Source organism: Panthera onca, chromosome D3 (assembly GCF_046562875.1).
Source record: "Panthera onca isolate mPanOnc1 chromosome D3, mPanOnc1 haplotype 2, whole genome shotgun sequence".
Classification (NCBI taxonomy): Eukaryota; Metazoa; Chordata; class Mammalia; order Carnivora; family Felidae; genus Panthera; species Panthera onca.
Window position 1 is genome coordinate 7,284,175 of NC_138350.1, and position 13,840 is coordinate 7,298,014.

General features: G+C 42.9%; 1 protein-coding gene across 2 annotated transcripts; it reads right to left on the reverse strand.

Annotated features, from left to right (window-relative positions):
• Positions 1-591: 591 nt before the first annotated feature.
• GPN3 (GPN-loop GTPase 3) lies at positions 592-13,838 on the reverse strand. 2 transcript variants are annotated; one of them, XM_060612258.3, is made up of 9 exons: positions 13,498-13,838; positions 10,193-10,301; positions 7,147-7,218; positions 5,281-5,448; positions 3,919-4,043; positions 3,103-3,218; positions 2,887-2,983; positions 1,781-1,909; positions 592-1,219 (listed from the first exon to the last, which is right to left on the reverse strand). In XM_060612258.3, exons 1-9 carry the CDS (start codon positions 13,717-13,719, stop codon positions 1,157-1,159), a joined length of 1,101 nt encoding a protein of 366 aa, XP_060468241.3. In that variant the 5' UTR covers positions 13,720-13,838; the 3' UTR covers positions 592-1,156. The 2 variants fall into 2 exon arrangements, with proteins under 2 accessions (XP_060468241.3, XP_060468242.3); XM_060612259.3 differs by lacking the exon at positions 7,147-7,218 and having other exon boundaries at positions 13,498-13,732.
• Between the last annotated feature and the right edge of the window lie 2 nt (positions 13,839-13,840).

Below are 13,840 nucleotides of genomic sequence, written 5' to 3' on the forward strand. Positions count from 1 at the left end.
TCAACGTTTTTTATTTATTTTTGGGACAGAGAGAGACAGAGCATGAACGGGGGAGGGGCAGAGAGAGAGGGAGACACAGAATCGGAAACAGGCTCCAGGCTCTGAGCCATCAGCCCAGAGCCTGACGCGGGGCTCGAACTCACAGACCGGGAGATCGTGACCTGGCTGAAGTCGGACGCTTAACCGACTGCGCCACCCAGGCGCCCCCCAAAACTGCATTTTTAAAGAAATCACTGACTATGTTTTGATGACTGGGCAAATTTATTCATTTAAAAATTTGCCCTGGCTGAGTATTTCATTTTTTTTTATTTTAGAGAGAGAGAGAGAGAGAGAGAGAGAGAGAGAGAGAATGAGAGAGAGCGCACATGTGAGCTGGGGAGGGGTAGAGGGAGAGAGAGAATCTCAAGCAGTTCCACGCTCAGCATGGAGCCTGATGCCTGACGTGGGGCTCAATCCTATGACCCTGGGTTCCTGACTTTTGTTTTGATCCTGATATCAGAAGTTGGACGCTCAACTGACTGAGGCACCCAGGTGCCCCTGGCTGAGTATTTCAAATTCTGACTGGAAAACAAGAGTGTAATGAAAGGTTAGTGCTATTTTCTATTTATTTTATTTATATACATACATATATATTTTAAAAGTTACTTTTCATTTTTTAATTACACAAATGATACATTTTCAAAGTAGGAAAACTCAGAGATATAGGTAAGCAATGGGTCTTAACTATATCCTTCTAGATTTTTTTCCTTTGGACACACATACATATGTTTTATTACAATAATCCCTGCCTTTCCAAAAAAAAAAACCTTTCAAAAATAACAAAAACCCAACAGTAGAAATAAAAGTAGACTGGGTCCTAAATGTACCACAAGTGCTCATTCATTCATACTATATACAAGTCTATGTGCATTCATTTCAACTTCAACATTTAAAATCTAAATTGATGCTGTTAAAATGATACTAAAAGATTCCACCTGAAACACCAGCCATTGAAGAATAACTAGAACTTGATTCAGGCATGCTGCTGCTAAAGAGCCAAGTATTATTTTTTTCATTAAAATAAGTAGCTTTCTAGTACTGCATCCTTTGAAGGGAACAATGTCTTGCTGGTTCAGCCACAGTGCTTCACGTATATGGTTACTATTTTAAAAATTCTTCATTCATTCTGGTGTCCTTGAAAATATTCATCAAACATAGAAGACGACTCATCTTCATGTTCCTGACACAAAGAACAAAATAGAAAATATTCATTTCCCCTAAGGTAGACCTACTATGTGCTTACGTATTTTTCAGGTAATGCCCTACCAGGAGATAATGCCCAACTGCATTTTAGGTGTATTTTACAGTGACAAAAGGCATGAGTGATAGAATTTTTCCAGCTAAGTGGTAAATCAAAGTGCCTGTATCTCATTGGAAGCACTTCTCACTTGAGTTTACACCTGCCGATTCTCAGCTACTTTGCTGAGATAGTGGCCTACGATGACTACCACCAGGCTTCCCAGTGACATGTGAGGGGAGCCCAAGTTCAATTGGATTTCATCTCCTCTCTGCACATGCCCCCACGCCCTGAGAACAAAGAAACTTAATAATACTGTAGCCTCAATAACAGGGAGTAGAACTGATACTGCTTGTTGAGCAAAGATGTCAATTTCAGAGATCTCCCAGAAAAGCCCAGATTACCACTGCTGCCAAGACAAAATTTAAGGAGTTGCTGGGAATATGTTAAGAGGCCACTGAGTGCTGGCAAACATTGATACCAAAAGCCAATAATCAAAATTACCTTTGGTTCTTTGAATTCTAAGTCTTCTCCATACTGAATGGCAAAATCAATATGCTGTAACACAATGTTCATGCTTTCTTCATCTGACTGATCATAAGGTAAAAATCGAACCATGCTGTAGTCATCAATCTATAAGTTGGGAATTTCAGAAAGGGTCATTCTGAAGCTGTACAAGACTTAACTTTCAACTTACATTATCGTTTATAACCATTTATACTTCCGATTTAAAACATCTGCATATGGAAGGGGGGGAGGAGGGACAGACACAGAACAACAGCAAATCATCATTGATTTTTCTGGCCTCTGACCTCCCGGATACTCATTAACTTACTATTTAACTAGACACTTACTGTTTCATACGCATTTATCTGAATTCAACAACCACCAGGAATTTCCAAAGGGCACAGACAGTTCTGACCTCCCCAGAAAGCTTAGAATAGTAGACACATCAGTTAACTTATCAGCTACTGCCAATAACTACTTCTAAATTAAACTCCTGAGGGGTGCCTGGGTGGCTCAGCTGGTTAAGTGTCTGACTCTTGATTTTGGCTCAGGTCATGATCCCTGTATCAGGCTATGTGCTGGGTGTGGGACCTGCTTAAGATTCTCTCTCTCCCTCTGCCCCTCCCCATGTGTGCATACACGTGTGCTCTCATAAATAAGTAAGTAAGTAAGTAAGTAAGTAAGAAAGTAAATAATTTAAGCTACAGACTGGCCACAGCCTGCCCCTACCTTCCTCCCTTTTGCAAGGAATAGGGTTGGACTCTGCTTCCTGTAATAGTGGCCACTGACTAGCTATGGGTAAACAGCTAACCAGGTTATGGTCAGGTTATGGTCGGGTTTTTAAAAAAAAAAAAAAAAAACAAACTTGATGAGAGCCTGGGTGGCTCAGTGGGCTAAGCATCTGACTCTCGATTTAGGCTCAGGTCATAATGTCATTGGTTTGTGAGTTCAAGCCCCGCATCGGGATCTCTGCTGTGAGCACAGAGCCAGCTTCGGATCCTCTGTATCCCCCTCTCTCTGTCCCTCCCCACTGGTTCTCTCTCTCCTCTCTCTCAAAATAAATAAACTTAAAAAAAAAAAGAAAACAAAACTTGAAAGCTTACCAGTCCACATATAGCTTTAGTCAATTTTTTGAATTTTTTGCTTCTTAAGTCACTTGCAGAATCGTCTAATAAAGAATACATGTCTGGATCTAGAAACCTTCGAAGGAGAGAAAAATGATGAATAAAACGAAGAATAAATCAGGAACGTTTTGTAGACTGACAGAATGTCACATCTCTGCAATTAAAATCTGATGATAATGGAAGAAGTGAACTCACTTTTCAATTTCCTTTTTAGCTTTCTTGCTCAGCAGATCCATTTTTGTCATGATGTTAACTTGTGGAATTTCTAGAGAGATCATGGCACTCAGGGCTGCCAAGATGCCAGAGATGAACTGAAGGAGGAAACAGAAAAGGGAAGATAAATTAATTGTTGCCAATAAAATTTGCTGGTCTCTGCATAAAAGAGAGGCTTTTACTCCTCAATGGAACAAAACTGGCCTAAGTAAAAGAAATGCTAATCCTAAAGAAAAGACAGTCCATTCATCAGATGGTTGACCCTTGGTTTCCAAAGGTGAGAATAAAGAAGAAAGAGGCAGATTTAATTTACAGTGATCGTAAATTACAATTGTAAATTACCAAGTCCGGCTGGCTTGGTCATCTGAGCACACAACTCTTGATCTTGGGGCTGTAAGTTCAAGCCCCACATGGGTGTAGGAATTACTTAAATATAAAATCTTAAAAAAAAATTTACAGTGATCACAAACCTCAATCTAGATGTTTAACTTCTTTTCATCGAATATTCCTTAAGAGCGATTAATGGGAAATACAGTTCATAAGCTAGACCAAAGGCCCTCAGAGAATCAAAAATAGACTTATAAACTATGCACTTGCTTTATTTTTCTTGGTAAGTAGTTCCCCCAAATCTATATGATATCATATTTTGACTTAAAAATACATCATTATAATAACTGAATAAGGGATACTAAATAATTCTGGAATACCGTTTTGAAATGTCCAGAATCACACAGTAATTAAAGAAGACTGTCACCTGCATATACCCATGACTAAAAAATCGGTATGATTGATCTAAACCTTGAATGACTCCACCATGAACTGAGAGTCAACGAGAAAAACTCCACAGACTCGGAACTCCCACTGTTCCAGCTGCTGGACCAGTTGTTTCATCACAGGCAGGTGTGTATACAGCTCAATCTGACCTACATGAAGAATAATAACAAGACTATTATAAACGGGAAATATGTGAACTCATTAAATTACGTGAAAAAAAATTTTCTAAAAATGGTTAATAAAGGGAATCAAAAGCAAGTGCTACAAAGGTGTGTGTTGTTTGGGAATATTCATCAAGCTGTATGCTTGGGATATATACACTTTTCTGTAGGTTCAATTAAAAGCAAGGGAAAATAACGTGAGGGCACAAATGATCACATCTAGGTTAGACTCAAGTCTAAAATTCACAATTTTGGGGCAGCTTGGTGGCTCAGTCAAACACCTGACTCTTGATTTTTGGCTTGGGTCATGATCTAATGGTTCGTGAGATTTAGCCCCATGTCGGGAGCCTGCTTGGGATTCTCTCTCCGCCTCTCTCCTGCACGTGCTTGCTCGCTCTCTCTCTCTCAAAATAAATAAATAAATATTAAAAAAAATAGGGGCGCCTGGATGGCTCAGTTGGTTAAGCATCCAACTTTGGCTCAGGTCGTGATCTCACGGTTTGTGGGTTTGAGCCCCACATTGGGCTCTCTGCTGTCAGCACAGAGCCCGCTTTGGATCCTCTGTCCCCCCCACCTCCTGCCCCTCCCCAGCTCGTTCTCTCTTTCTCTCTCTTTCAAAATAAATAAGCATTAAAAGTAAAATAAAATAAAATTCACAATTTGGCTTAAGAAGTTGTGTGTGATTATGTGTCCCCCATCAGCCTCACCTCATGACATTTCCCTGGGTTTTCAGTACTCCAGCCACACTGGCCTTCTCAGTGCCCCAAACCCATCTCACTTTTTCCTGTCTCAAGGCTTTTGGCATGCTGTGCCCTCTGCCTGGACCATGGTTTCCCTCACCTTCACCTCACAGCCCAGCTTACGGGCCACTTGATCAGAAGACTCCTAATCTTGCTATGTGGGGGTCTGTACTACTCCTGTGGAGAACCTACCAAAAATGAATATTAAATAATAATTTGGGTGATTTTGTTCATTCTGTTTAGCACTTCCACTTGACTGAGGGCTCCGTGAGAGCAAAGGCCATGGCTTCCTGGCTCTGTATGGTATTCCCAGCATACAAAGTAAACCCTCAGTAAACTCATGAATGAGTTAGAGTCAATGAATAAGAGCTTTGTACTTCACTGCAATATGGTTTAGAGCTACAAAGGCTCAGTCCACTTTTTCTCACTGAGGATAGAGCCAGCACAACTTCAAGGAAAAGGTCATGTTCAAATTGTAGACTTACCTGGACAGTCAAAAAGGATATAGTCATCCTCTACGTGGCCAAGACAGTTCTCTAGCCAGTCAAAATTATTGGCAAAGTATTCCATGCAAAATACCAATCCTCCATTGGGACCAAACCGCAGACAGTCATCCTCCATGACATCATCCACCTCGATCAGCTCTCGAATGTCTGCAAAAGATAGACAGGGCCCAGAATATAAGAACATCCATTCAAAAATTGTTATCCTCACTAGTGAGAGTTAATAATTATATAAAAAAATCACATATATGAAACTATTCCTGTACATGATTATTCACTTCTGATCAAGTAGCAGTATTTGTGGGAACTAATTAAATAAATTACTATATAGCCAGATAATGGAATCCTATGTAGCCATAAAAAGGAGAAGTTCTTTTAAGTATGCATGTGATACAGTCTTCCAGGTCTACTTTTTTATTTTTATTTTTTAACGTTTATTTTAGAGAGAGAGAGAGAGAGCGCGAGGATGGACACAGAGACAGAGAGACAGATCGAGAGGGAGACACAGAATCTGAAGCAGGCCCTAGGCTCCCAGCTGTCAGCACAGAGCCCGATGTGGGGCTCCAACCTGCAGACCACGAGATCATGACCTAAGCTGAAGTTGGACGTTTAACCGAATGAGCCACCTAGGCGGCCCTCCCAGGTATACCTTCAAGTGAAAAGTTTAAGGTACAGAACTCTGTGTAAAAATGCCATCATATGTGTCAACAACAACAACAAAAAGACAAAGATTCACTATATACATAATAATACACATATTTGATTTTATATGCACAGACTCTATACGGAAAACCATCCTGGAAACTGGCAACACTGGATGCCTCCAGGTAGGGGAGCTGATTAATGAGACACAGAGCTGGGAGGGAGACGTTTTCCTGTATACTTACTCTTTGTACCTTTTGCATTTTGAACCATGTGAATATATACTACTTACTCTAAAACAAGTACAACAAAACCGAACCAAGAAAACCAACTGCTATTTCTTAACATCATGACCTCAGGGAAGCTATGTAACCTCTCTGCATCTCACTTTCTTTATTTATAAAATGGCGGACAAATCATATATGCTGGGGTAGAAGGATGAAGACTCCATGGGATAATGTAGCTAAATCACCTATAGCGGGAGCTTAAAAATTCTGGTATATGTATAGTTCTTCTCTACTACTAATTTTGGAAATTTATTCCTTATAACTTTCTACCACAGGTTTTTTATGTTTGTGCTCAAACCTACAATCTCTGGGGGCACCTGGGTGGCTAAGTCGGTTAGGCGTCCATCTTCGGACTAGGTCATGATCCTGAGTTCGAGCCCTGTGTCAGGCTCTGTGCTGACAGCTCAGAGCCTGGAGCCTGTTTTGGATTCTGTGTCTCTCTCTCTGCCCCTCCCCTGCTCACGTTCTGTCTCTCTCTCCCCAAAATAAATAAACATTAAAAAACAAAACCAAACAAAACTATAATCTCTGTTCACAGAGAAATGCCTCACTCATAGCCATGTTTATATGGATAATATTTTCCGATGCACTTCCTCTCCCTATCAAGGGGATAAACATCTGACCCAAGTTGAGACAATGAAATAGGTCTTCTAAAAGGATGACTCAAGGGGTGCCTGGGTGGCTCAGTCAGTTAAGCATTCGACTTTGGCTCAGGTCATGATCTCGCAGTTCATGGGTTGCTCTCTGTGCTGACAGCTCAGAGCTTACAGCCTGCTTCAGATTCTGTGTCTCTCTCTCTCTCTCTCTGCCCCTCCTCCATTCGTGTTCTATCTCTCAAAAATAAATAAATTTAAAAAAAATTTTTTAATTAAAAAAAATAATAAATAAATAAAAGGACACAAGTCAGTCATTAAGACACCTGGACCAGAAAGGGATGTGAACCTGAAGTTGGAGGCACTTTGCTGGGCCACCTGAAGCGGAGATAGCTGGTCTGTAAGAGAGAGAAAAAGGCAGAGAAAGACAGAAAGCCGGCTTTAGTTTCTGTTAGTTTTTGTGTTTTGGGTTCTAGTCTCTCATAAAGCCTTCCTCTTGGGTTTTGTAAGAGATTCCCTTATTCATTCTAAATAATCCTTTTATATAAGCTGGCTTGAGTGCTTTTTGTTGGGTGCAACGAAACAAGCCCAAAGCAATGCAATGATGTTTTTTCAAGGAAGAGGACTATTCAACCTGCCTCCTCCACCCCACTCGCACCCACTTCCAGCCACTCTAACGTCCTGATGGCACAAATATCATTGATAGAAATCAGAAGCCAACCAAAGAGAATTTCCCATATTCCCACCACCACTATTACATGGTGCCTTCCACCCTGCCTTCCCTCTGCTTGCAAGGAAGAAGCACCCCACTCCAGGGACACCTGGTGGTTCAGTCAGTGGAGCATGCAATTCTTGATCGCGGTGTTATTAAGTTTGAGCCCCATGTTGATTCTATTTCTTAAAAATAGAAGAGACAATTTCTTTAAAAAAAAAAAAAAGCCCCCCACTCCTAGTGAAGGCAAAACCCTCCACCTGTTTGGGATTTCCCCTCCCTTTCTCACTTGTGAAGTTATTCCCACCGTCTGGCATTTTCAGTTTCTTTTTCTACTGGATCGTTCTCTTCAGCAATCAAGTCCGACCCAGTGTTCCAGTTAGCATCTCCAAGGTTAAAAGGAAACCTCCCTTGATCCTCCTATCCCCTCCAGTTCTCATCCCACTTCTCTGCTCCTTTCACAGTGAAACTTTGTCTCCTGTCTGCGTCACTGCATCACCTCCGGGCCACTCTTCAAACCGCTCTGCTGAAACTTCTAGGCACAGTTACCACCAACCACTTCCATGTCCCCACGTCTAACACCCACTTCTGTCCTCATCTTACATGAACTCCTAACCATCAAGAACATCACCAAGCACAAGCTCTTTCTTGAAACTGTCTCTCCTCCTGGCTTCTGTGATACAACATTTTTCTGGCTTTCCTATCTCACTGACTCCACTGCCTCCACCAGACTTCTGAAGATCAGACAACTTCAAGGCTTGGCCTTGGGTTCTCTTCTCTCACCATACTTCCTCCTGAGATGATCTCATCCAGGCCTGGAGGTTTATGTTCTGTCTATATGCTGCTGATTTGCCAACTTATATCTCTAGGCCAGACCTTGTCCCAGAGTCCCAGACTATTATATCCAATTGGTTCCCTAACGCTGCCTCTTAGATATGTCAGACATCTCCAGCTTAGTAAGTGCAAAGAGAACTGCCCTAACCTAAACAGACTTGTCCTCCTTCCTGGTAAATGGTACCACATGCTCTCTTCAGCAATTCAGGACACTCAAGTCAGAGATCTAAGAGTCACCCTTGATGATTCCTCCCTTTCTTACACCCTTCGGGTTCACTCTCCCACAGAATGCTAATTCCATTTGCAAAGTAGATACCAAATCCATCTACTTCTTTCCATCTGTACCATAACCACACTAGTCCAAGCCACCTAGACATTTTCAAGAGCCATACTGCTAGTCCCTGCTACTCCTGACCCCTAGAATCTCTGTTTTTCATCTGGGAGTCATTATCTTTAAAAATGTATATTGGGGCACCTGGGTGGCTCGGTGAGTTAAGCATCCAACTCTTGATTTTGGCTCAGGTCATGACCTCACAGTCATGAGTCCAAGCATGAGTTCAAGCCCCTTGTTGGGGCTGACTGTGCAGAGCCTGCTTGGGATTCTCTCTCTGCCCCCCTCCCCACTTGTGCTTGCTCTCTGTCTCAAAATTAATAAATAAACTTAAAAAAAAAAAAAAAAAGATGACTGTATTTCTTTAAAAAAAAAAAAGTATATCGGATGTCAATCCCCTCCTCTGCTTTAAACCCTCCAATGGTATTCTACTGCTGACAGGTACTATAGATTGAATGTTTGTGTCCCCTTGAAATTCCTATGTTGAATACCTAATGCCCAAGGTGATAATATTAGGAGCTGGAGCCTTTGGGAGGCACCTGGGTTATGAGGATGGTGTCTCATGAATGGGATTAGTGCTCTAATAAAAGAGGCCCCAGAGAGGTCCCTTGTCCCCTTCCATAATATGAGGACATGGGAGTCAGCAGTCTGCCACCTAGAAGATGTCTTTGACCAGAACCTGACTCTGCTGGCATCCTGATCTTGGACTTCCAGCCTCCAGAACCATGAGAAACACATTTCTGTTGTTTATAAGCTGCCCTGCCTGTGGGGTTTTGTTAAGGCAGCTCAAACGGACTAAGAACACAGGATAAAACCCAAACTTCTCATGTCCTACTGGCACTTCTTTGCTTCACTCATTATGTTCCAGCTCATTGACATACTTGCTTTTTCTGGAACACACCAAACCCCTTCCTGTCTCTAGGCTGTTTATTGCCCTGACATTCCCTCATCTTGGAAGGCATCTCCCCTGCTTGGTGAGCACATTACTATCATCATCAGGTCTGGGTCCAAATCTCCCTTCCTGAGACTTTTCCCCGACTACCCTTCCTAAATCAACTTCCCCACTTATTCCCTCTCATCAGCCTATTTGCAATCCTTAGGACAATCTGCAATGTTTATAAAGCATGTGCTCAACTGAATGAATAAATTAAAAGAATTTTAAAAAACAAAACAGGCTGCTTACTTATACTATGATCAGCGGTAAACCTGATTCACCACAGCAGGACTAAGCATGAAAGGGACAGAAGGGAAGTGTGACAAGGGAGGAGTCTACTCACTTAATTCTTAAACCAAAGACCAGGAAAGGATACTGTCACCTATGTCCACATGAGTGGATGTCACAAATGACATTCAGCCTCATGCTGTTCACTATAAAACAGGGAAGGAAACTGTAGTAATTAAAAATTTCAGCTTTTGTGCCAAGCAGCCTGCACTTATGGTTTCTCCACCCCCTTATTTTTCCTGAAGGAGGGGGAAGGCCCTGCTGAGGACTCACCAGCCATCACGGAGTAGTTGAAGTGTTCTGCTGCAGGATCTAGGTTCACAACTTGGACAGATCGATTGAGGGCTTCACAGTGCTGGACCATGGTGGCACAGTAGGTGCTCTGTAATGTCACAAGGCATGAGGGGTCAAAGCAACAGGCAGAGTAGTACAGCCCCCTACACCCCCAGGAGGACTCTCCATATCCCTTGGTTAGTATCCACTAAGGGTAAAACTATGCCTTTATTGACCAAAAATCTGACTGAAAACAGGAAAGGTACTGGGCTGGGAGTCAGGGACACCAGACTGGGCTGCGGATCCAGACCTGGCTGGGACTCATGCATAACTTTAGGGAAATTGCTTCTCTACTTTGCTCATTTGTTTCCTTCCTTCCTTCCTCCCTCCCTCCCTCCCTCCCTCCCTTCCCTTCTTCTTCTTTTTTTTTTTTAAGGTTTTATGTTTGTTTGTTTATTTAATTTAAAAACTTTTTTTTAACCTTTATTCATTTTTGAGACAGAAACAGAGCATGAGTGGGGGAGGAGCAGAGAGAGAGGGAGTCACAGAATCTGAAGCAGGCTCCAGGCTCCAAGCTGTCAGCAGAGAGCCCAACATGGGGCACAAATCCACGAACCATGAGAGCATGACCTGAGCCAAGGTCAGACACTTAACCGACTGAGTCACCCAAGTGCCCCTATTTATTTTTTGAGAGGGGCGGGGGCAGAGAGGAGAAACAGAATCCCAAGCAGGCTCCACACCATTAGCACAGAGCCATATGCAGGGCTCGAATTCATGAACTGCGAGATCATAACCCGAGCGAAGAACAAGAGTTGGACGCTTAACCGACTAAGCCACCCAGGCGCCCCTTAAGACTTTAAGTAATCTCTACACCCAACATGGGGCTTGAATTTATAACCCTGAGATCAAGAGATGCATGCTGTGCGGAATGAACCAGCCAGGTGCCCCCTGCTCAGTTTTCTAATCTTTTAACTGGGATGGCCTCTACGATCACTAAGGCTCCCTGCTGCTCTAACATGCAAAAAGTGGAATTTAAAAAGAAGATTTCTGATCATACCACACAGCACACACAATGTCTATGTAACACACAATATCCTTACCAGGATGATTACAGTCCAAACAAAGATTTAGGTAGGGTGGTCAGGGATGATGTCCCTGAGGGGGGGAATGTTTGAGCCAAGTGATGTGAATGTGCTTACCAGCCAGGGGAAGAATATTTCAAGATGAGAGCACACTGAGGTCAATAAATAGCCTAGAGATAGGCTATCAGTTTGCAACTTTTGGTTTAGAGAATTCTTTATCCCTCATGTAATCCTTAACACACTATGTTAAAATCTCTAGGCTACTTGTCTGTCTTTCCTACTCTCTATTTAAGGGCAGGGATGTGTTGGGGCGCCTGGGTGATTCGGTCGAGTATATGACTCTCGATTTCGGCTCCGGTGGTGATCCCAGGGTTGTGGGATTGAGCCCTGTGTCAGGCTCCATGCCCAGTGTGGACCCTGCTTGAGATTTTTTTTTCCTCTCTCTCTCTCTCTCTCTCTGAGATTTTTTCCCCTCTCTCTCTGTCCCTCTCTCCCACTTGTGCACTCTCTAAAATTGAAAAAAAGAAGAAGAAAAAAGAAAAGAAAGAAAGAAAAAAAAAAGGGCAAGGATGTGTCTTATTCAGTTTTACAAGCCCAGAAACTAGCATGGCACCTGATACATAATAAATGCTTGATAATTGTTTCTAATTGGCTGACTTACTATGTTCAGATATAAACTCTACAAGGGCAGAAATGTGTGTATGTTTGTGTATGTGTGTTTTATTCACCATACAACCCCTGGGGCCCAGAACAGTGCCTGGCAAAAAGAACATGCTCAGTGAGTACTTTGGATAGCAGGCATCAAAAATTTAGAGAAAGGTACTTGTCTAACACAGTCAGAAAATTCATCTGGGGCACCTGGGTGGCTCAGTCAGTTAAGCGTCCGACTTCAGCTCAGGTCATGGTCTCACGGTTTGTGAGTTCGAGCCCCGCATCAGGCTCTGTGCTGACAGCTCGGAGCCTGGAGCCTATTTCGGATTCTGTGTCTCCCTTGCTCTCTGCCCCTCCTGTGCTCATGCTCTGTCTCTCTTTGTCTCTCTCAAAAATGAATACACGTTAAAAAAGTTAAAGAAAAGAAAAAGAAAAGAAAATTGATCTGGACTATAGAAGATAACTTCTATTAACCTTTCTCCTCAGTGACTTTTCACATACCATTCTCTCTAACAGGAGGCCCTCTCCATGCATCACACTATATTTTAATTAACAAGACACCTATCAGTCTTCCCAAATAGACTACAGGCACTGGGTAGGCAAGGGCTATATTACAGTCACATGTAGATCTCCTGCACCCAGAAGAGGTCAAGCCTTAGAACAGTGTCTTCAACATTGAAGCCAGACAAGACTTCCAGACTCCAGAGCTTTTCACACTCCTGTTATTTGACCAGTATCTTCACCATTTCTGCAATATCTGAATGACCCTCATATCACTCTGCTAATACTTGCTTACAAGAAAAAAAATAATCTCTATTGTAAACAGGAAGCCAGGTATATTTATCATAACATGAAGGTAACCGTAAAATTAAATTAACCCTAAAATTAAAGGTACCTTAAAAGGTACCTTTAAAGGTCTATTTGTTCTAGCTAAATACAAATGTCTGTCAAAAGCTCTAAGATCCGACCTCTGAAGAGACCTGGGGATTAAAGAAGTGTTAGATATACAAGCACCAAACTGCCAATTTTACCTCAATGCAAACTGAAAGAGAATTGAAAAGGGAGTAACGTTCTCAATACATGATTCAATATTCACTAATGTTAGGTCCGTGTACCTCCTAAAAGCGCCTCAAATACCAGAAGTCCACGTCTCAACCTCTAAGAAACAGTGATTGATGAGACCACACTTGAACCTTCTATGAGCGCGAGAGGGCGGGATTGTGGAGTTACACAAAACGATTCAAATTCCAGCCGTCACTTACTTACTAGCTGTGTGATCCTGGGCAAAGAACTTAACCTTTCTGTGTCTCGTTTTCTGTAAAATGAGAATAGGACTTCTCGCACAGTGTTTAAACGCAGTATCTGGGGTACAGGCACATTATAAACATTAGCAACCATCGTTAGTTACTCCACCTTCAAAACCACAACAAAAAGAGCACTGAAGCACAGACTGCAGAGGCGAGCTGCCCAGGGTCCCCAGTAAACGCATGCGCCGGTCCCGCCGTCAGGACCAGAACCTCCCTGCCTCCCACGAGCTCGGACTTTTCCCTTCTTCTCCCGCCAAATGCTCACCTTCCCGCTGCCTGCCGGGCCCATGACCAGCTGCGCATACCGAGGCATACCGGCACTCCAAGTCCCGGGTGCTGCTGGCGGCTCGACACAAGGTCCCACCGCCCCGCTCCCTTCAGCCTTCGCGTGGCGCTGACTGAATTCCGGGAACACGACTTGCGAACCAATCGCAATCCAAAGTCCTTCGGTACCTTCCGCTCTGCTACATCCCTGACTACGGAGCATCCCGCAGGTCACATCTCGTGTGAAACGCGTTCTCAGGAAACTTCGGGGAGGGCGGGAGGGCGGTTCGCGTGTGCGCAGAAGTAGTTGACGGAAATAGGCGGTTGGTAGGCTCGAGACGCTT